Source organism: Octodon degus, unplaced genomic scaffold, assembly GCF_000260255.1.
Source record: "Octodon degus isolate 3935 unplaced genomic scaffold, OctDeg1.0 scaffold00052, whole genome shotgun sequence".
Taxonomy (NCBI): domain Eukaryota; kingdom Metazoa; phylum Chordata; class Mammalia; order Rodentia; family Octodontidae; genus Octodon; species Octodon degus.
In genome coordinates this window covers 5,809,172-5,831,542 of record NW_004524628.1, presented here as the reverse complement: position 1 = coordinate 5,831,542, position 22,371 = coordinate 5,809,172, and the positions used below count along the sequence as shown (strand labels likewise).

At 44.0% G+C, this 22,371-nt stretch overlaps 1 protein-coding gene across 2 annotated transcripts; it reads left to right on the top strand.

Annotated features, from left to right (window-relative positions):
• The first annotated feature begins 1,890 nt into the window (after window positions 1-1,890).
• Txndc9 (thioredoxin domain containing 9) lies at window positions 1,891-13,790 on the top strand. 2 transcript variants are annotated; one of them, XM_023717510.1, is made up of 6 exons: window positions 1,891-2,058; window positions 2,517-2,647; window positions 5,184-5,402; window positions 6,936-7,054; window positions 9,590-9,844; window positions 12,934-13,790. In XM_023717510.1, the coding sequence occupies exons 3-6, from the start codon at window positions 5,214-5,216 to the stop codon at window positions 13,049-13,051; spliced, it is 681 nt and encodes a 226-aa protein (XP_023573278.1). In that variant the 5' UTR covers window positions 1,891-2,058; window positions 2,517-2,647; window positions 5,184-5,213; the 3' UTR covers window positions 13,052-13,790. The 2 variants fall into 2 exon arrangements, with proteins under 2 accessions (XP_023573278.1, XP_004633249.1); XM_004633192.2 differs by lacking the exon at window positions 2,517-2,647 and having other exon boundaries at window positions 1,893-2,058; window positions 12,934-13,789.
• The last annotated feature ends 8,581 nt before the right edge of the window (window positions 13,791-22,371 follow it).

Here is a 22,371-nt window from a genome sequence, read left to right as displayed (position 1 = left end):
AACAACTTTTCCGCGAGGATCGCAGGCTTCAGGGATTGGTATTCGGCTGCAAACAGGCAGAAGACTTACTTCCCGCAGGCATTTTTAGTCTCAGCCGCATCAAGTTCAGTAACACTATGAACCCGTCCGTGGTGGATGATCTGAGGTTCGAGAAGATGAAGCCAGCACAAAATTGAAGCTCTCAGAGATGTCCGTAGATTATAAACTATGTACAGTCATGAAGGAAACACACAACAAGGCCATCTCCATTCATTCCCTAGTATAGGGTTTGATCTTCACACTCAAAGCAAGAGCGAGTTCTTAAAATTCTCATGTTGGGGAAGCCAGGAAGAAGCTACAGGGATGGAGAAAATGATCTAGATGCCATAACATATATAACATATGAGGACAAGGGAACCAGCAGAGACCACCAGTTTTGTGTAAATGTAGCATGGCCAGGAGCAGGCAGGCCAAGTGCACAATAAGACCGTGTGCTGTAAGCAAAGAGATGTGTGTCCCTGGTATGGGGACGGGGATGTCAGGGGACATTAGGAGGGAAGATCCAAATAAATATCTGTGGTCAAAAGTTCTCTGGCAGTCTTGTACCTTAGTGGCCAGAGTCAAGTGTCTGAGGTACGTTCTCAAGTCTCCAGATGTCTCCAGGACCTGCAAAACGTCTTGTCCAGTCTCCTTCACAACATCTTGTGCTTGCGAATAACAGCCTCCAGTGCTGAGCTGAATTCCCTGCAGACAGCAGTGCTGCTGGTGGCAAGCAGGCTGGGAGCTGTGTGAGTGAGGTTCGGTTGGAGCCTTATAGATAGGTGAGCATTCCTCGTTCAATGTGCAAGACTCATTCCTGTGACCAAATGAGCCGGTCCCTACAAGAGTAACTGGATATAGTACGGATGTTACAATACAGTATTTTTTTTAAATTTTATTTATTTATTTATTTGTGTGTGTGTGTGTGTGTGTGTGTGTGTGTGGCCAGCTCAGCCCACCAGGGGGCGGGGCTGGCTGGCATGTGGTGCTGGGGGATTGAACCGCGGTCCCTGTGGTTTGCTAAGCTTGTTCTAAGTAGGTGCTTTAGGCCACTGAGCCATCTCACCAGCCCACAATACAGTATTTAGAACAAAAAAATTGTCAAACAAAACAACTCGATGACTTTACTTTTATTTGCATGTCTCTTACACACAATACTATAATGTATAATAGCACATTAAAAACTACAGTACTGTACATTACAATCAGCAAGAATTACACTACTAGCTGGGTGTGGAGGCGCCCACCTGTAATGCCAGCACTCGGGAGGCTGAGGCAGGAGAAACATTTTGAGCTCGAGATCAGCCTGGGCTACAAAATGAGCTCGAGGCCAGGCTGACCTGCATAGTGAGACCCCGTCTCAAAAAGATACCAAACAAACAAACTACTGTACATCAAGTTGTGCTGTACAAAAAAGACATTGAGGCTCTATCAACAAGATGTACAGAACCGTACAAAAAATAAAAACCCACGGGTCTTCAATCCGAACAGTTGTTAAACAGGTCGTCAAACGAAGGAAGTCTGTGTATTGGGAGTCAATGACTTAAAACTTCATTGTGCTGCATAAATTATACCTCAAATTTAGAAAAGGGGAAATGTTCCATTCACGTTAACGAAGTTCAGGTGTTACCCCTGAGCACTATCCTTGCTGACGCGTTTCTGATGTAACATTATGACTAATGGCCGGCGCCTAGCAAAACTCAACTTGATGACTTTGGTAGAAGTCGTCCAGCCCAGACAGAAACAAACTACAACTCCCAGGATAACTTGTTCCTTTTCCCGCTGGACGGATTTACCCGGAGGGAAACAAAAGATCTGAAACTTCTGGTTCCCGAAGCCCGGCGAGCCGCGCACGCGCAGCCACGCTCGGCGCACGCCCACAGTTTCCTCTCGCGTCGCACGTCGTGTCGCAAGGAAACTGTAGCCAATAAGGAGGCGGGAGTGAGGGCCGGTTAGCAGTCGCCGGCAGCCGCTGCGATCCTGAAGACAGTTTTCTGGCGCTGCCGCTCCTTCGTCGCTCAGGCATTGCGGAGAGTTCAGGTGAGGCAGGGACGGCAGCAGCTGAGGCCGCCGAGGCCCCCGTACTGACGGGCCTGTAGCCGCGCGACGTCGGGCCCGGTCGGGGGAAGGGTGCGGCCCGGACGCCGCTGTCCGCGCTGCGGCTGGGGCTGCCGCGCATGCGCTGCAGAGCGCCCTGAAGCCCGGGGGCCCCCGGAACTGCCCTCATCTGTCCCGGGGGCTCCGGGGAGGCGAGGGTGGTGTTGGAAGATCCCCCGGGGGCAGTTAAGGGCGAGGCCCTGGTTGTCGGTACGAGTATTTGTGGGTGAATCCAGAAAATGGTCAGGAAATTTGAGGACGGACGGTGGTGTCTCTTTCCATCCTTGCATTTGAGCTGTAAAAAATAATCTGACTGTGGCTTGAAGAGCGAAGAGTTATGGGGACCACGACACCATCTCCTTAGCCCTTTCTGAGTGAACAGTTCATGCTTCTGTTCCCAGTTCGCGCAATTAAATTCCGGGCTCATCCTGCAGACCTTGAAGGATAAGCATCCGCAGCGCTGGGAGAGCAGATTCCGACCTTCTTCGCTATTCCCACCCAGCGGCCACAGTCCTGACGTTTTCCTTGGGAGGTGAGGAATATGGAAATCTGCTATTTTTAAAATAGAGCTGCTTTTCAATTGCATAGTATTAATGATGAGCGTATAGCTTTGTTTTTCAAAAAAAAAATTTTTTTTTTTTTGGTTTTTTTTTTTTTTTTTTTTTGAGACAGAGTTTGGGTTACTCAGTTGAGAATGGCCTGGCGCTCACCTTTTCGCCCAGGCTGGTCTCGAATTCACATTTCCTGCCTCAGCCTCCCGAGTGGGATTATGGGAATTATGGGGCTGGAATTATGGGGCTGTGCCACCACACCCGGCTAGTTTGCTTTTTTAAATCCATACTTTTGCACTTAATGATTTGAACAGAAACGAAATTTAAAAGTACACAAATGTTTAAATACATTAGTGAGTTAAAAATACATAAATGTTTGAATTTTTTTAAATGTGTTATAGTGAAAGACACATCGCGGTGAATCCCCCTCAGAATCCGCCCCTTCACTTCAAACATACCTCCCCCATTGTTCTTGCCGTTTTCTGAAGCAGCTCTGGAAGTCCTCCTTCCTGAGGGTCTGGGGAGTGCTCGGATCCCTTTCGGCCTGGCCTGGCCTGGCCTGGCCATTTTGACTTAGGGAAGAAAAAATCAGAAGTAAGATAGTGCCAGATCTCCAACGAATAAAGGTAGGTGGAGACACAGTTATATTTTTATTTGACAGAAATGACCATAAACGCTTGATCAATGCAGGGTCATCATAAAATATGGTGAATATATAAATTTTAAAATAGTATGGTAAAAGACTTAACTTTTTTTTTCCCCGGTGAGAGGGTGTTGCTATGTAGCCCAGGCTGGTCTTGAACTCACGGCAACCCTCCTACCTTGGCCTCCCCAGTGCTGGGATGACAGGCATGCACCACCACCAGGGCTTCCTCCTTGTTTTAAGTAGTTATCCCCTCATTCTTGGCAGTGTGTCTTTTGCTGTAATAAATTTGCTTTTCAAATTTTAAATACTCATCATATCCTTTGATTACTCCTTCTATGTTCATTCAAATTAAATATTGAATTTAGAGCACATGTGTTCTGAGCACTGCTAGTTCATTCAGGCTTTTAAGGTGCTTTGGTAGGTAGTATTTGTAAAACTATCGATAGTGTATTGAGATGCAGCAGCTACATGCTTTAGTTGGCAAATTATAAATCATTTCTGTGGCAATAACCCAGGGATACACATAAAATTGCTTCTGTGGCCAGTAGCAAATACTGAATATTATTAAGAATGTATAATTGAGAGATCTTTGTGTAATCTGAGGTCTGTTTTAAAACTTAGATTGCACAAAAGAATGATATATAGTATTTCAAAAAATAAGCCAGGTGTGGTGGCACTCACCTGTCATCTCAGCACTCAGGAGGCTGAGGTAAGAGGATCACAGTGAGTTCAAAGCCCACCAAACCCTGTCTCCAGCCGGGCATGGTGGTGCACACCTGTAACCCCAGCACTTGGGAGGCTGAGGCAGGATTGCTGGGAGTTCAAGGCCAGCCTGGGCTACATAGTGAGACCCTGTCTCAAAAAAAAATTACCTGTCTCCAAAGAAATTGTTTTTCAAAAGGCATTTGAAGTTTTACATCAAAGTTAAGAATGCTGGCTATTACTAGTACACTGAAACCAGTATTTATTTTTGGAACCTTGTGGATTTTATTAGGCTATACAGTAGGAGTAGACAAACTCCATGGCAGGGACCACAAGAAAGGTATCTCGCTCAACACAGTGGTCAGTCAAATTGTGACATGTATTTATGTGGAGAGCCCAGTAGTTACAAACACCCTCCTGCTGTAAAGTCATTTCCGTTCTGCTTCTTTTTTCTTTTGGTGAAAGCACTGCTTACCAGCGCATGGCACTAGGTACAGCTATAGCTCATTTCTGTGATCTGGTGGTGGCCTTAAAGATTTGCTTCAGCTTTAGTATGAACTGAATCACATGTACCTAATGTTTGCTGTCGCTAATTACATTTTAGTCATCAATTAGATTTTCATTTTTTTAAAGTGTTTCTATTAGTCTTAACATTCCCACCCGCTTGAATCATCGGTGGTACTACATGCGTGTGCCCCATTGGGCAGCTTAGACCACCTGACAGGGCTGTCCGTGCCACCTGATGGGACAGCCGTGCAGAGAGCATGGTGGTTCAGAGCCGCTCAGTAGTAAGTTACAAATTAGGGCCCCATCATGAGCACGTTACGTTACTGTGAATATGTTATTGCCAACTCGGGTTCCCCTCCCATTAGTTATGACTAAAACATGAGGTGTAAATTTTCTGGACGTTTGCTGTGATTCTAACCTACTGAAAATTAAAACATTTAAATAAAGATGCTTGCTGGGGATATAGCTCAGCAGCACAGTAGCTGCCTGGCAAGCGCAAGGTCATGAGCTCGATTCCAAGTAGGAAAAACAAAAAAGAATTTCCCAAAATTCATCAGCACGAATCAAGGCTTGGCTATTGGCAGAGTGTTCTGTGGCATACACATAACTAGAGAAAAAAATTTGCTTCTTGTTGGTTTAAATTTTGTACACCTTCTCCCCAGCACGAAAGTTGAACTGCACCACTTAGAAGAATGGAGGCTGATGCATCTGTCGACATGTTTTCAAAAGTCTTGGAGAACCAGCTGCTGCAGACTACCAAACTAGTGGAAGAACATCTGGATTCTGAAATTCAGAAGCTGGATCAGATGGATGAAGATGAATTGGAACGGCTCAAAGAGAAGCGACTTGAGGCCCTGAAGAAAGCGCAACAGCAGAAACAAGTAACTTCTCTCTGTCTTGCTTTCCGAAATTGCTGTACCAGTGTGCTCCTACCAACTTATACAGACGTGTGCGGTGCTAGTCTCATTTGGGTCCTCAGTTCTAGAGTTTTCTGAATTCAGAATTTCCATCATTGTTAAAAATTTGTCAAGGAAGCCTAGAATATAGCTCAGAGGTAGAGTGTGGGCTTGGCACGTGCACAGCCCAAGATCAGTCCCCAGCGCTATTGAAATTTGTCCGGGGGAGGGAGGAGAGAGAGACATTAGGGAAGAAGATGTGGTATGTGAAGGGCTGACATGTGAAAGAGATTAAAGCTTGGATCTTAGTCCAAGCTGTGGTCTCCACAGGAAGCGGGAATATAGTGCAGCACTGTGTCAGATGACCTCTCTAAAAGTGACCCAGTATGGGTACAGATGCTTTTTAAGCCCTGGCCAGGCATTTCCAGGCATCCCTGTGTAGATTGCGTGTTCATTTTCACAACAACAAAGTGAGATAGCTAGGTATTTTGTCGTGTCATTATGGACTAGGTACTGTGCCTTCTGCCTGGGAGTTCCAGGCTCCTTTTTGTTAAAACCGGCTGCCTCAAAATCAGACTGAGGGGCTGGTGAGATAGCTTAGTGGTCTAAAGCACCTGTTCAGGCACGCTTAGGCAGGTACAGGGGGCCACGGTTCGATCCCTGGCACCACATGCCCCTCCAGCTCCACCCTCAGGGTGGGCTAAGCCAGCAAAAAATAAAAGCAGACTAAGCATCCCACTGAAGTGTTAAGCTTCCTGCTGCAGGGACGATAGAGAAAGTCTAGCAGGTGCGGCAGGCCTGGCTGCTATGGGGTTCCCGTACTGGGTAGGAGAGTTGGACAGTTGGAGCTCTTCTCTGATCCCAGACCCTGTGTGAGCAGGCTGCTTTCTCTTCTCAGAACACAGCCCCGGGTGGCGTGGCGTGGCTCAGTTCTCAGAAGCGCACAGAGCCCCCAACCTCTCAGCTGCAGTCATGTCTTTCTGTCCCAGAGACTGACTGGTTTCTCATAGTTTGGTTTTTGCTGAGGAGGGAACATTATTTTTAAAAGCTTTGTGGGGCTGAGGCACAGCTCATTGGTGAGGGCTTCACCCGCCTTGTGACCTTAGGCCTAAGGCTCAGTCCCCAGCGCCACAAAAAGAAGAAAAAGCTTCGTAATAACTTAAATCTAATGCTTCTGATTTTAGTTTGAGAGCACACAAACACACCCAAAAGCCGGGTGTCATGGCGCACACCTGTAATGCCAGCACTCAGGAGGCTGAGGCACGAAGATCACCATGAGTTTGAGGCTACCCTGAGCTACATAGTGAGTTCAAGGCCAGCCTAAACTACATAGTGAGACCCTGTCTCAGCCAAAAAAAGAGAAGAAAAAAGAAACAGGAAAGTAAGCTGATAAAAGAAATAGAGGTTCTCTGCCAGACAAAATTGACTTGATTACAAAATAATATAATTGTGACACTTATCAAGTAGGGCTGAGTGAATTACATCACACCTATAATCTTGTACTTCTGTCCAAATTAGGAATGGCTTTCAAAAGGACATGGGGAATACAGAGAAATCCCTAGTGAGAGAGACTTTTTTCAAGAAGTAAAGGAGAGTAAGAAGGTGGTTTGCCATTTCTACAGAGACACCACGTTCAGGTAACTTAGGTTCCCGCTGTTCTCTTAAAACACGATGAAATGTTTACATAGAGGTACACTGGTTTTCTTAGAGGCATTTAACCACTACCCGTCTAGTTATTTAAATACAGGATGACCAACAATTGCATATTTTTGGTTAATTTTTATAATATAACAGGAAATATAAAAATGAGAATTTTATATTTCCAAATTGCTTTTGTATATTGTCTTTCTTTGAGGGATTTTTTTTTTTTTTTTTTGGTCGCCTCAGGGCAGGTCTGGTTTGGCTTGAGGATCTGGGGATAAACCACAGCATCCTGAGCCTCACTGCTTTGTTTCAGCAGGCACTTAAACCACTGACCTAATGGCAAGCCCCTTGTCTTTCTTTGAACGCCACACTTTCCACTATTGTGTTGGCCTTTCCTTTTCTTCCGCGGTCAGGTATAAATTCAATAGACTGTCTATCCACTAAACTTAGAGGATATCTTAACTGATGAGGTTATCCCATATTTTTCACTTATTTCACTGAGACATTAGGTCTAATGTAAATTGTGCCTGAGCTGGGCTTGGTGGTGCACACACTCCAGAGGCTGTGCATTGTGAGTACGAAACGAGCCTGGGCTACAAAGTGAGTTCAAGGCCAGCCTGAACTGCACAGTGAGACTCAGTCTCAAAAAGACTAAATAAATCAATAGCTAGATAGATAATAAAGGACTTTCTGCAGCACTCTCATTTTGAATAAATAACAAGTTCCATATTACTTGGTCCAGAAGGTACATAAATATTTTATAATAATATTTTCCCCCGCCTTTTGATTACAGGACAGCTTGTTAGATGTTGGTCAACTCTATCAACACCACCCATAGAATTTTTATAATCCTTGAGCACTACTACAAGTTTTTTAGGCTCATTTCTTCTTTCAGGTTCTGTCATTTCTGTATTATAAATAGTTGACAGTAAGGACTGAGCTCTTTTCATCGTGCCATTTCGTAGCAGACTCTCCTCCCCTTTGCAGATATGCTGACATCTCTCCCTTTGCAGAGTTTGTTATTTGCTTCTTGACCAGTGTCGGTATCCCAGGTCCATTTTGTGTTGTGAGGGGGTACCGCTGAGTTCTGGAGAAGTATAAAGGTTGTGTCTAATGTACCTATGATCAGAGCTTTTATAGATCGTAGCACAGAATTGGAGAATGCTTTTCATAAGAGAAACAGACATGAATTAGTAAACGAAACAACCAAAACTTATGTTAGATTTCATTAGAAATAAATATCAAAGGCAAATACGGAGTTCTAAATAAAATGTATTTGAAGAATAGTTGATACAAAACAAACCAACACACCAAGTGTCTCGTACCAATAAGAGTCACCTGGTTGAAGTGACACCTGCCCAAGCAGTGCTGAGGACAGTGAAGACATGGACAAGCATGCTGCCTGGTGACACGCTGGATAAACTCTTCTGCAGTGAAGAAAACCAAGAGGAACAGCTTCCTAGGCTGTGTCATGGCTCCCTGTTGGGCTTTTGAATGTTCTGGTCAGCATATCAAACAACTGTAGCTTAAGGCCAGCAACATGCAAACAATTAAATGATTTGCGCTTGCCAGGCAGGCACTTACGCTGCTGAGCTGCCTCCCTGGCCCCAAATAAGTGACTATTATAGAAAGTCAATCATGTTCCCATATAAGTTGCCTGAATTAATTTCTTGGTAACTCTGAGAACATCTTAGAAATATGTACTTAAGACTCTTAAATTTTCTTATTTATTTGTGTTACTGGGGATCGAACTTGGGACCTTGTGCTTGCCAGGCAAGCACTTACACTGCTGAGCTCTCTCTGGCCCAAGAGCTCAAGGCAGCCTGAACTGCATAGCAAGACCCTGTCTCAAAAAAGAGACTCAGAGCCTTCACCTTTCACTCTTAACCATGAGACTGACAGCTTGGCAATTGCTTTGTGACATCAAACCTGTATTTAATATTTTGGTATTTTGCTTTAATAACTATTATTAGGCCAAATGTGACTTTCCAGAGTGCTGGAGTCTTTAAGCCTCTCACGTTATTTATGATCTAGAAATGAAGCCAGCTGATACAAGCACAAGTTGTCTGCCAGTTTTGAGATTAAGCAAAAAACTATAAAATCAGATGCCCAGGGCTGGTGAGATGGCTCTGTGGTCTAAAGCACCTACTTAGAACAAGCTTTGAAGCACAGGGACTGTGGTTCAATCCCCCAGCACCACATGCCAGCCAGCCCCGCCCCCTGGTGGGCTGAGCTGGCCACACACACACATGCACACACACACACACACACGCACACAATAAATAAATAGATAATTTTTTTAAAAGTTTTAAAAAAAAATCAGATGCCCAGTGATACTTATTTTTAAGTCAGATGTGGTGGTGCACACTTGTAATTGCAGCACGTAGGATGCTGAGGCAGGATGATCGCCATGAGTTTGAGACCAGCCTAAACGACATTGTGAAATCCTGTCGCAAAAAAAAAAAAAGATTCTTTTTAAAGAAACCTGTTGCTTTGTTTTTTTGACTTGTCTGTGCTGTCACCTACAGATGTAAAATCTTAGACAGACATCTGGTGATACTATCCAAGAAACATCTTGAGACCAAGTTTTTGAAGCTGAATGTGGAAAAAGCTCCCTTCCTGTGCGAGAGACTGCGCATCAAGGTCATCCCCACGCTGGCGCTCGTGAAGGACGGCAAAACACAAGATTACGTTGTCGGGTTCACTGACCTGGGCAACACAGACGACTTCACCACAGAAGCTCTGGAGTGGAGACTGGGCTGTGCTGACATCCTCAACTACAGGTGACCTGCAGCCGGAGAACACGTTCATTTATAGTCTCCTCTACTTGATTTTTTATCTTAAGATTCATGAAGTTAAGGGTTGTGGCTGAGATAGCTTCTTTTTTTTTTTTTTAAAGTTGATGTCTATTCTTTTTTTTTTTTTTTTTAAACATTTATTTATTTATTTATTGTGTGTGTGTGTGTGTGTGTGTGTGTCCAGCTCAGCCCACCAGGGGGCGAGGCTGGCTGGCATGTGGTGCTGGGGGATCGAACTGTGGTCCTTGTGCTTTGCCAAGCTTGTTCCATATAGGTGCTTTAGACCACTGAGCCATCTCACCAGCCCTGAGATAGCTTCTAAGGAAGAACATTATGCCTTGAGGAATAAATTAGTGTGCTCCTGTAGCAAGATTAGATTTTTTGTTTGCTTATTTGTTTTTGCAGTACCGGGGATTGAACTCAGGACCTTGCGCTTGCCAGGCAAGTGCCTATTCTACTGAACTATCTCCCTGGCCCTAATACTTGCTTTGTTTTATTTTGTTTTGTTTTTTGGCGGAACCCGGGGTTAACTCAGGCCCTTGCACTTGCTAGAGAAGTGCTTATTTCACTGAGCCATCTCCCTAGCCCCTTGCAAGACTAAATTTACAGAGGAAGCTGAGTCTTGGAGTATACCTGACTATAAAATATCTTCAACTTAGAAGGTGTTACTGAAATTAATTCTGTATCAACTGGTAACCCCAAATGACACTTAGAGCAGGTTCTTCCCAACTCCCTGCCACCATGTTGGGGCTCTAACCCAGGACTGCACACACTGTACAGTATGAGCTCTGCCCCGAGCTACCCCCAGCCCACTTCTGCAGTTTAATGCTGACTTCAGTGATTCTCTTGCATGAAATCAAAAGTGCACTACAGGTTACATTTTCTTTGTTTTGTGGTGCTAGAAATCTAAGCCAGGAACTTGACATACCCGGCAAGCACTGAGCTATACCCCAATCCCTAAAGTTATTTATTTTAAAATATTAGGTCTCACATGTAGAATCTGATAAACACAAAAGGTTTTCCGTACTGTGGAGGGTAGTCTCGGTTGGAAAACGATCTGAAATTCAACTTCCATTTCTCAGTCATGTCTGTTTTATAATCCCAGCACTTGGGAGATTGAGGCAGGATGATTATCACAAGTTTAAGGCCAGGTATGTAGTGAGTTCAGAGTCAGCCTGAAGTATGTAGCAAGACTCTGTCTCCAAAAGCAAAAAAAATCAAAAATGTTCACCTGTACTACCTTGTGTTCCATGCCTGTTCTTTTCCTGTTTTGTTTTTCTAGGACTAGGGATCAAACCCAAGGTCTCTGCCCTGAGCTACATTTTCATTGTGTCTTGCTCCACTGCCTAGGCTGAGCTGGAGTTAGCAATCCTCCTGTGTCTGCCTCTGGCTGAAAAGTAACAGGTCAAGTGGTTCAGTTAGCTTTCTAGCCACATTGCCTCCCTGATAGTAGAAAAGTCATCTTTTGGTCCCGCTTTCTATCCGCTTCGCGTCTCTTCTTGACAGGGAGCCACGGGAAATGCTTAGAGTAGAAATCACTATGTCATGTACGCATCTTCAGACGTTACTATCCTCTCATTAAAGTCCTTTGGATCCGTAGTATCGTCCCTCCCTCCAGGCCCCACACCTGCTGCTTTGTTTCAGTCTTGCTTTTAAGACTGATGTTTTCCCTCTTCTAGGTTTAGTGACACTTCTGTTTAGTGGTGCCATTATGGGCTGTTCATTTTATTCAGCGTGTTACAGATGTTGGCATTCTGAAGTCAGACTGCTGCACACCTGGTAGTGAGAGCCCTTTCTTAGTGGCTCTCCTGGTAAAGCATTCCTATAACCCTTTGAGCCCTTCTTTTCTGGTCCAAACAAACTGTTTTACAGAAGCTAACCTTGTAGTCTCCTAGAACTAGCTGTTTCACCAAGGAACCACACTGCCCTTCAGCAGCAAATGGTAGTTCAAAATCAAGATCTCAGTGCCAAGAATCTCATTTGGCTTATTTCTCCAGTGTCATTGAAATGAATTTTTTTGAAAATAATAAAAAATGTTTTCATGCCAACTCCAGGTTAATGATAATGAATTCCAGGTTTTACTAGTGTCAGTAGAAATCCTAAGTGTTAAAAATATTAAATAGGAAGGGATTGGGTGAAAAGGATCAAAGTTTGTTGTGTGCATGTATGAATGGGCCAAAATGAAACCTGCTGATCTGCATAACCAAGCTGGGTGCACTTGGGAGGCTCAGGCAGGAGGACTGCTGCAAGTTCAAGGCCAGCCTGGGTTACAAAGTGGATTCAAGACCAGCCTGAAGTGTATAGTGAGTTTCAAAAAATAAGCACAATGGGGCTCAGCAGCGTAAGTTCCTGCCTGGCAAGTGCAAGGTCCTGAGTTTAATCCTTGGTACCAACAGAAGCACACCTGACAGGTTCAGCATGATCAGAACCAACTACAAAACACGTAACTTCTTTCTGTGCTCCTTGGTGAGAGATTGTGTTGTCATAGCTTATAAGTGGTAAAAGAAAAAACACTGATGTAAAACATGAAACGTTCAAAATAAGCTGATTAACATGTTTATTAATATACTTCCAGTTCGATCCCCAGGCCTGTTGTGCCAGCCCCGCCCCCAGGGTGCGCTGGAACAGCAATTGAGACTGGGTGTGGTATATATTTTTATCTTTTTTTTTTTTTTTTTTTTTTTTAATGTGTGTGTGTGTGTGGCCAGCTCTGCCCACCAGGGGGCGGGGCTGGCTGGCATGTGGTGCTGGGGGATTGAACCACGGTCCCTGTGCTTTGCTAAGCTTGTTCTAAGTAGGTACTTTAGACTACTGAGCCATCACACCAGCCCCTGTATTTCTATCTTGATTAGAGGCTTTTTTTTTTTTTTTTTTTTTTACCAGGGATCAAACTCAGGACCTTGCACTTTCCAGGCAAGCACTTATTCCACTGAGCTGTCTCCCCAGCCCCTATCAGGCATTTTAAAGAAAAATTTCTATATATTATGTGTTCTTTGTTATAGGAAGGAAGATAATTTTTCTTTACAACTTAGGATACCAAAAATAGTAAATGCTTCTCATATTTTTCTTTTTAGTGGAAATTTAATGGAGCCACCATTTCAGAGCCAGAAGAAATTTGGGACAAACTTCACAAAGCTGGAAAAGAAAACCATCCGAGGAAAGAAGTATGACTCAGACTCTGATGAGGACTAGGGCTCACTTTCAATACTTCGTAAATTATGTTTCTGTTTACTTCAGACTTCATGTGTTTCTAAAATTCTATGATTTTAACATACCATTGATCATCTGATGTTCATATCCTGGATTTTTATATAGCCCCGCCACCCTGAAAGGCATCCTTACCGTTTTCTGTGTGGCCGTCAGGTTCAAGTTGAACACTTCTGAATTCTGAAATCACCTGGGGAGGGTCTAGCTTCTCTGTCATTGAGATTGGTTTTTATCACAGTGTGATTCTTACATCTTTATACCATTCACAGTTGCGTTTTTAATCTACTGAGCTAGAAATAGAAAATCCAGCCAACTATTCCAGGACTGAGGCTTACCCAGTGCTGTTTCCATCACAGGTCTGGGAACATTTACTGGTGTGGCACACTGCACTTGTAAGTGAACAGGAACTATAAGCACTTCACTTGTGGAATTTATTTAAATAGCTATTAGAGAACCACTTATTCTGGATGCTGCAGGTTGCTGTTGCGTCAACTGGTGCAGCAGAAAGCTATTTCAGGTTGTGAACATATTGCCTTACTTAACGGGTCCTCATGGCTTGTATTTAAGACAGGCATTTAAGGGTAATCAGGAAACACTTGGAATGGCGACATGAGGAAATCCACTGACTCAATAAAACAACCATAATTGGTAAAAATTGTCTTATTTTTAAAGTTTAAGTCTTTGGGAAATCTCACAAGGGCATACAGCAAACATTTATTTAAGAAAATCTCAGGCCAGGTGTGTCTGTGCATTCTTGTAATCCCAGCACTTGGGAGGCTGAGACAGGAAGATTGTTAGGAGTTTGGAGCCAGCCTGGGCTACAAAGTGAAGTCAAGGCCAGCCTGAACTGCAGAGCAAGATGCTGTCTCAAAAAGACCAAAAAAAAAAAAGAACAACAAAAAAAAATCTCAGAGCTAGGCATGGTGGTTCACATCCGTAATCCCAGCACTTGGGAGGCTGAGGCAGGAAGATTGTCACAGTTCAAGGCCTGCCTCCATTATATAGTAGTTCAGAGGAAGCCTGAACTATACAGCAAGACCCTGTCTCAAAAAAAAAAAAGGAAAAAAATCCCAGGGCTGAGATGTAGCTCAGTGGTAGAACACTTGCCTATCACGTGCAAGACAATCATCAGTACTAAAGAAAAAATCAAAAATTTTTCCACCCCTGTGCATTCTCCCAGTTCTTGGTCCCAAGAGCTCTCCACAATGAGAGCAAGAAGCCTGGAGTCCTCCCTCTCGCCAGGCCTGGCATGGCACAAAACCATTTGGGAATGGCGTGCTGAGAGTGTAGGCCTCCAGCGGTCCTGCCCCAGCTCGTCTGTTAGTGTGAAGACTGCGTGCAAAGTGGAAAAGTTGAGAGACCACAGCCCCATGTGGAGGCCGAGGCATCAGTCCTAGGAGAGCAAGGACTCTGACGTTCTGTCCAGGGCAAGTGACAGGTGTCAGGCCATCAAAACAGCTTCACATTAAATCTAAAGGGACTAACTCACTTGTTCAAAGTGAAGGAGGAAATGGTCACCTCTGTAGTTCTTCCAAATACAACAGACGCTGGCCTGGGGAGGACAGGAACATTGCTCCCTCTGGTAGCAACAAGCAAAAGATCAGTGTAGTTCAGCAGAGACAGGCAGCTGTATAGCAGAAGCGTAGGGGTTTCAGAGCTGGGAAGATGCTTTGCAGGAGTGTGCAGGTCGGAGCCTCACGGGTGCCTAAGACCCTGCCCCATGGGCACGGTCCCTTCACAGTGGTGGAGAAGCTGGGCTTTGTGCACCTGGGTATCCCTTTAGCTTCTCAGTCCTTCGGGCAATGATGGGCGAAATCATGCAGGAGACAGCAATATCAAATATGTCTGAATTTAACTGGATCCAACTGCTGCTGGAGGCTGGGGGTGTAGTTCGTGGTGGAGCCCTTGCTTAGCACTAGTGAGGCCCTGAGTTCTGGCCCCGGGATCACATTTAGAAACAATAGCATGCCCATGGGTACTGTCATAAACCGTAGAGACTGGCTAGCAATAAGTGGGTGCTTACAGTAAGGGGCATCACAGCAGAGGCAAACCTGAGCTTTTGTGGGTAGACTGGGGAAGACAGTCCTTGTCCCTGGGGATGGAAGGAAGAGTGAGGAGCACAGGCCGCCTGCTTCCTGCACTTAACTGTCCAGCCAAGTAGCTAAAGCAAGCAAGGGGATGATGAGGGGGTGGGTTATATAAAAGATTTGCTTAAAAAACATTATATTGGAGATAAAAAGCTATGGTGGAAATAATCACCAGACAGTATCAGTAAGAGAGGAAGTTCCTTAACCAAATGGAAATTCTGGAGTTCAGAAGTACACGAGTTGTGAAAAATTGATTACCGGGGCTAACAGTTGCTAAGAGCGTCCATTAGAAAAAATCAGCAAATGGAGATACCTGTGCAAATGAAGCTATCCAAAGAACAGGGTAGAGAAGAGTAGAAAACATCCAAAGATAGATACAGATTACCAACTGCATGTAACAGAGTGTTGGGAGAAGACAGGAAAAGTATTAGGGCTGCAGTGTAGCTCAGTGCTGGGGGCTTGCCCAGCACACAAAAGATCCAGAGTCCATTTGATGACCCTGAAGAAAAAAAAATGAGCAGTAATGTCTGAAAATCTCAAAACTATTAATCCAAGATCAGCTAGTTCTAGGTAACAAGATCCACACTCGGATATACCAAAAATGATAAAGTATGGGGAAATCTTGAGACTAGTAAGAGGAAAAAAAAAAAAAAAACATTGTATACAAGAAAAACCCCCTAGACTGGGGATGGTGGTGTACACTTGTAATTCCAGTGCTTGGGAGGCCAAAAACAGGAGGATCACTGAGTCTGATCTGTGTAGTGAGACCCTGTATAACCTGTGTTAAATTGAAAAAAGAAAACCCCACTAACACATTTTCCCAGGCTTAAACCACTGGTGATACAAATCACTTTTTATCAGTCTTTTTACCAATAAAATTAATGGTGTGTATACAGATTGAATCAAGTTAGTTGCTTGAATTTGAATAATTGTTGCCCAAATATAAATACTCATACCAAATAAAATTAAAATAATCATATTTGGGGGCCTGGCCCTAGCTCAGTCCTTTAAGTGGCTGCTTCCACAAAGTTGTCAGCCTCAGGTTGCTGGAGTTCGAACCTCACAACTCTCCCGCTGGCCAAAAGTGCCCTGAAGGCATTCGAGGAACAAAAAATAAAATAATCAGATTTATTTCATTAAAAGAAATGTATATTTTTGTGAATTTCTTTAAAACACATGAAGCTGGCTGATTTGTGCAGAGTACACAAACACAACGCATCTGGCTATTTTAAAGCCACACCAGCACCACTTTCCCCGATAAATTTCAGTAACACTCCCTTCATCACTCACGTGTATTCTTGCCACTCTTAGATAAGCCTTTATAAAAGTGGATTTTTTAAAATTAATTTACTCCTTTGGCATTGCTTCATGGGTTACTAATTTACCAGTAATTCTCCAGGTTTTAACGTGGAAATCTAGCAAGTACCCATTGCTGGTGTGTCTCATATGCAGCTGCAACTGCTGTACCACTAATGAGCTGTATTGTCACTGTTACGCCATTTGCTGTTTTCTTTAAGGAACTGTAATAGGATGCTCTCTGGTTGCTCAAATCAAAAACAAGATCAGATTTTGTTTCCAAGTTTCCTTTGCTCAGTGTACATGTATGATTTTTACACCAGAACGACGGGACAGTCATATAGGTACCAACTGTGGTTCAAGCCAGAGAAGGATCCTGTTCAAATTATTACAGCTTGTCATGAGCATGTTAAGGTTACAGTTTACATCTAGATGTCCCTCTAAAACCTCATGAGATCATACCAGGACGCTGGGAGATGACTGGATTTATAGCTGAGTTGCTATTAGGTCTGTTCTGGTCAGAAGAGGCGGGCCACTGACCACATCAGCTTCCTTGGCTCTTCCCTGTCTGCTCCTTGGGTCCCCTGAGGTAGGCATCTTGTGTCAGGCCCCTCTGCAGTGCCACTATGCTTTGCAGCCGGCATACTACAGGAAGTCAATACCAGCTTTCTTCCTTTGACTTGTGGGTACCAGGTATATGTCACAGTGATGAAGAAAGTTACTAAGAAATAAGGTTTCCTGTTAATTTCTCAAAACAGTAGAAGTCTGAAGACACATGGTATGAAAAGCTCAAAAAATCTTGTCAGCCAAGATTTTATACCTAGCAAAATCATCTTCCAGAACACAGATGACAACCTATTTTTCTGTGGCTAAGGGAGCATGGTAGAAAATTTGCTCCTGAAAAACCTCACGAAAGTCAAGATGAAAATAAGCCCACCAAATAACAAACCTCCCCACCAAAAGCAATACAGCCAATACTGATAGGTATATAGGAACTTATAAAATGCATGTAATTATCTAATTCACTTCTTGAGGTGATTCCAAAAGCTCTGTAAAATATATAATTTTACTGATTTATCCATAACCTAGAAATATTTTTGTAACAAGCATGTGAGAATAAAGCTATATTTTAAAGTAATGAATCCTCATAAAGAAATGAGAATGAATAAAAAGGTCAACAGAAACTATATACACTGGCTCTCCCTTCAACTATTTCATTGTTTACGTATTTGGTACAGGGTCTCACTATTGCAGCTTGGACTCATAGTGATCTTCCTGTTTCAGCCTCCCTAGTGCTGGTATTACAGGCATGTGCCACCACACTGGGTTTCGGTGGCCTGCACAGTACACTTGGGGCAGAGCCAGCACAGCATGTGGTACCGGAGTCGGAACCAGGACCTCGCACTTGCTAGACAGGCACTTAGAGTGCTCAGCTATCTCCTTTACCCTCTTCAACTATTTTAAATGACAAAAAGCATTAAAATGTATACATTTTTATCACTTACATTTATCATTGTTTTCAGTTTACACATGTTCAGCAGAGATGTAATAAGTTTCAGGAAGCGAAAAGAACAGGCCATCCTGTATTTCTGTTTTGTTGGAACTTACCATGAAGCCTGAGGAGAGTGCCAAAATGTAGACTACAAAGGCCTAGAGTAACCACTAAGAAGATAGTTCAAAATATACTGAAAGAAAATCATTAAAGGAATTAAAAATTACAATAGAAAATGTGCACTTAGTACAAAAGAAACCAGAAAAAGGTACAAAACATATATACGCTATTCAGGAATCAAAAACCAAAATGGAACCAGGCATAGTGGTGCACACCTGTGATCCCAGCACACAGGAGGCTGAGGCAAGAGGATCACCGCACAGTGAGCTGGAGGCCAGGCTGAACTACATAGCGAGACCTTGTCTTAGAAAAGCAAAGCGAAAGGTCATATAAATCCAGTCATATCAACAGTACAATTAAACATGAATGGTTAAAACAATCATAGCAAATTGTCCAGGCTGGATTTAGGAAACAAGATCCAACTATTCACTGCCCACAGGCAACACCCTAGAGCCAAAGACAACAGTGCAATGAAAACAACATGGCTGAAGGCTCAGCAGTAGATCAAGTACAGCACTCTACCCAAACACGCCATAATCCCTTCTTTATAAAGCAGCCGGCAGTCTACGACGTCAGCACGTCAGGGCGTGCATATGAGGTCATCACGCAGGCAGGTGGGCGGGGCCTTGGCGGTTTAAGTCAATCGACAAAGTTGGAGTCCAGTGGCAGCCGTGGCCCCAGTTTCCCCAGAGAGGTGGCAGCAGTCAGCCTGCATACTGGATTTCAGTCACCATGTTAATGTGATGTGCTGAGTCCCCGAGTCCCTGCCCTTGAGCCTGAGGAAGTTCGAACAGCTGTGCCACCGTCCTGCTGTGAACGTGTTCTTCCATGGCCCTGTGGCCCCGAAGACTAAATTACAAGCACAGCTAGCCCAGGAATAGACCCAGAGCTTTAGACTCCTACAGGCAGGCTTTTTTTTTGGCGGAACCAGGGATTGAACTCAGGCCCTTGCGCTTGCCAGGAAAGCGCTTATTCCACTGAGCCATCTCCCTGGCCCCTACAGGCAGGCTTTAAAGGAACGCTGTTGATAAAATAATTCCTGTGGATAACCTAAACAAAATGGAAAGTTGAGGGACAATTTCGAAATTGTTCGGTGGTTCAACAAGTTTTTTGATCCACTATGATGGCAAGATTATGACCCTGTAGCTGCTATGCAGGAGCAGGACACTGCAGTGGCTCCAGCTCTGAAGAAACCTCTGAGCTCTATCTAGCAGTGCAGCTCCAGGGACCCACTTCAAATCAGGATGCTGGACTCCCAAGGCCCACCTGGAGGTGGTGCCAAGAACCTGGGTGTGGACAGTGGGGACCACAAAGCGGCTGGGCTGATGCATAGAAACTTTCTGGGGACTTGGAAAGAGAGAGATCTGTGCCTCATGAGCTAGGAACAGTCAACTAATTGATTTTCTAGCAGAACGAGATGGGGAACAACCCTGTGTTGCAGAGGATTACAGACCTGTTCCATGCCACAGATCAAGGCTTTGTGATTCAAGAGGAAGAACCCTCCAGAACAACAAGAATAGTAACGGACTGGCCCAGTGCAGCAGCAGCCGAAGTCTTCGCTCCGGTGCTTAACTGTGAAAGACTCCCTTTTACTGTTCTTAGAGAAGTCGCTGCTTTCTTCTCATAAGCAAAACATACCTCTTTTTCAAGAGTGAAGTTTGCAGAAGTTTCGCTGTTTTCGTAACAAATTTGAGTTAGGAGCATTATCTTGAAACGGAGCGGTACCCTCACTAATTGGTTCAGTGAGGGCTCGGAGGCTGGCGCGGGGCTGGCCTGCGGATGCTGGTCGTGGTGATTGCTGGAGCAGGTGGTGTTGTGTAATGCACAGCGGTGGCAGCCTCAGTAGAGAAGTCTAAGGACTGAGTTGAATTTTACCCTAATATGAAATCTTGGAGGAGAATGTGTTAATAGATGGGAATGGTGACACATGCTTGTGGAGGCTAAAACAGGATTGTTGCAAATTCAAAGTTAGATTGGGCTACATAGTGACTCCAGGCCAGACTGCACTACATGGCCAGACACTGTAACAAAAGAAAAAAAAAGAAAGAGAGAGAGAGAGAGAGAGATAAAGTGTTAATAAATGCCTTAAAAGAATTTTTTAAAAGATGTAACATGCAAACAGCAATCATTAGCAGAAGTGGCTAAATTAGTATCAGATTTGAAGATTAAAAACTCACTGAAGAGGATCATTTTACAGTGGCAAAGAGTTCATCCATCAGGCCATCACAATTATATATGTCTGTGTGCCTCACAGCAGAGTCTCTAAATGCCTGATAATTCTGTTTTGCTATCAAAATTCTGAAGTAAAAATGGCTGCCCTAGCTCAGTGTAGAACACATATGTACAGTATGTGAGATCCCAGATTCAATTTTCAGCACTAAAAATTTGTTCTGCCAAAATTAATGAAGAAATAAGTTAGCAATTTTTGGAGGTTTGATAAAGAACAAATAAACTAGGCAGAAAACCTACCAAAAAAGAAACAGAACACTTGAATAACACTATGAACTACACCTAAAATATTTATGGAACAGTCTGCCTGTTTGGGTTACTTTTCTCTCTTTGCTGAGACAAAATACCCAATGCTCAACGTTAAGGAAGGAAAGGTTTATTTAGCTCACAGTTTGTGGAGGTTTCAGTCCATAATAAGCTAGCGCCAAGGCAGGCTGTCATGGAAGGAGGGCAACAGTTCAAGGTGGCAAAAGACAGCAAAAGCAGCAAGAGCAAAAAGTAAGAGTGAACCTCTTTCCATAGCTTAGACTGTATGCAGGCCACTTGCTCTAGGGCAGGAGTAGCACTCACACCCATCCCAGTGCTATGTCATGAACCAATCACAAACTAGATTCAGCCACCTAGAAAAGCCCACCTGCTATGACCACATGAAGCTTTGTGGGGATATCCAGACACAAACCATAACACCACTCCACAATACTAGCACAATTCCCCTCCCCTCATGGAGCTTTCTCTAAGAGAGACCATATGTTAGGCCATAGAATAAAGACTCAATAAATTCTACATTTTTAGATTAGACAATGCTGAAATCATATCTTCTCTGAACATGACAATGAAAATACAACTCAGTAACAGAAAGAAACCTAGGAAATTCAAGAATATTGTTGTACTGGGGATTGAACTGAGCATCTTCCCACTGAGCTACTTCACCATCCCTTTTGTTTTGTGTTTTGAGAGGCTTTTTCTAAGTCACTGAGTTGCCTGGCTGGTCTGAAATTTGTGATTTTCCTGCCTCGGTCTCCCAGAGCACTGGGATGATAAGGATGTGCATTACGCCAGGGGCAATTACTTCCTATCTCAAAACATTAGAAAAAGAAAATTTAATCTAGCAAAAGGCAATAAAGCTAAGAGCACAGCCACCAACTGGGTGTCTGAGCCCGTGGTGTGAGGGCTGAGTTCCCAGGCCGGCCTTAGATGTTAATCTCCAATTGTAGGTGGTTTTACCTGTGCTTCCCACTCACTGTAATTTGGAATTCCCCAGGGCCAGGGAGATCTAGCTCGGTGGTGGAAGTGCCTGCCTGGCAAGTTCAAGGACCCCAGTTTGATCCCTTGTACCGCATGTCTTGCGGGTCCTACACCTAGCTGGCCACATGACCTAGCGTGGTGATGCGCACCTGTGATCCCAGCGCTGGGGAGGCTGAGACAGATCGGTATGAGTGTGCGGCACCGTGAGACCCTGTACCAGATAAATAAATGATTAAACATTTTGGAATTCCCACAACTTTTTATTGGGGTCAATTTATTGGTTCAAGTGGCTCACAGGACTCAAGAAAACATTTACCAGTTGATTTGGTTTGGTTTGGTTTGGTTTTCTAAGACAAGGCCTCAATATGCAGTGCAGGGTGGCCTCAAACTCAAAGGGACCCTCCTACCTCAGCCTCCTGAGTTCTAGGGTTACAGGTGTGAGCCACCATGCCTGGCAGTCAGCTCTCTTTTACTTAACAAAATGCTCTTCCACCATACGTTGCCCTACTTATCTCTTCATTACCTATCTATGTTTTGGAATATCCTTTATACTAAAATGGTAAACAGGGCATGGTGGTGTATGCTATAATCCTAGCACTTGGGAGGCTGAGGCAGGAGGATCACCATGAGTTTGAGACCAGCCTGAACAAAGTAGCAAGACCCTGTCTCAAAACATTTTTTTTTTTTTAAGTAAGAGGGAGCTGACTAATGATGCAGAAAGGCAGCAGGTATGAAAACTGTGAGACAAGGGGCCCGGGAGATGGCTCAGTAGAATAAGCGCTTCCCTGGCAAACGAGAGGGCCTGAGTGCAATCCCGGGTTCCGCAAAAAAAAAAA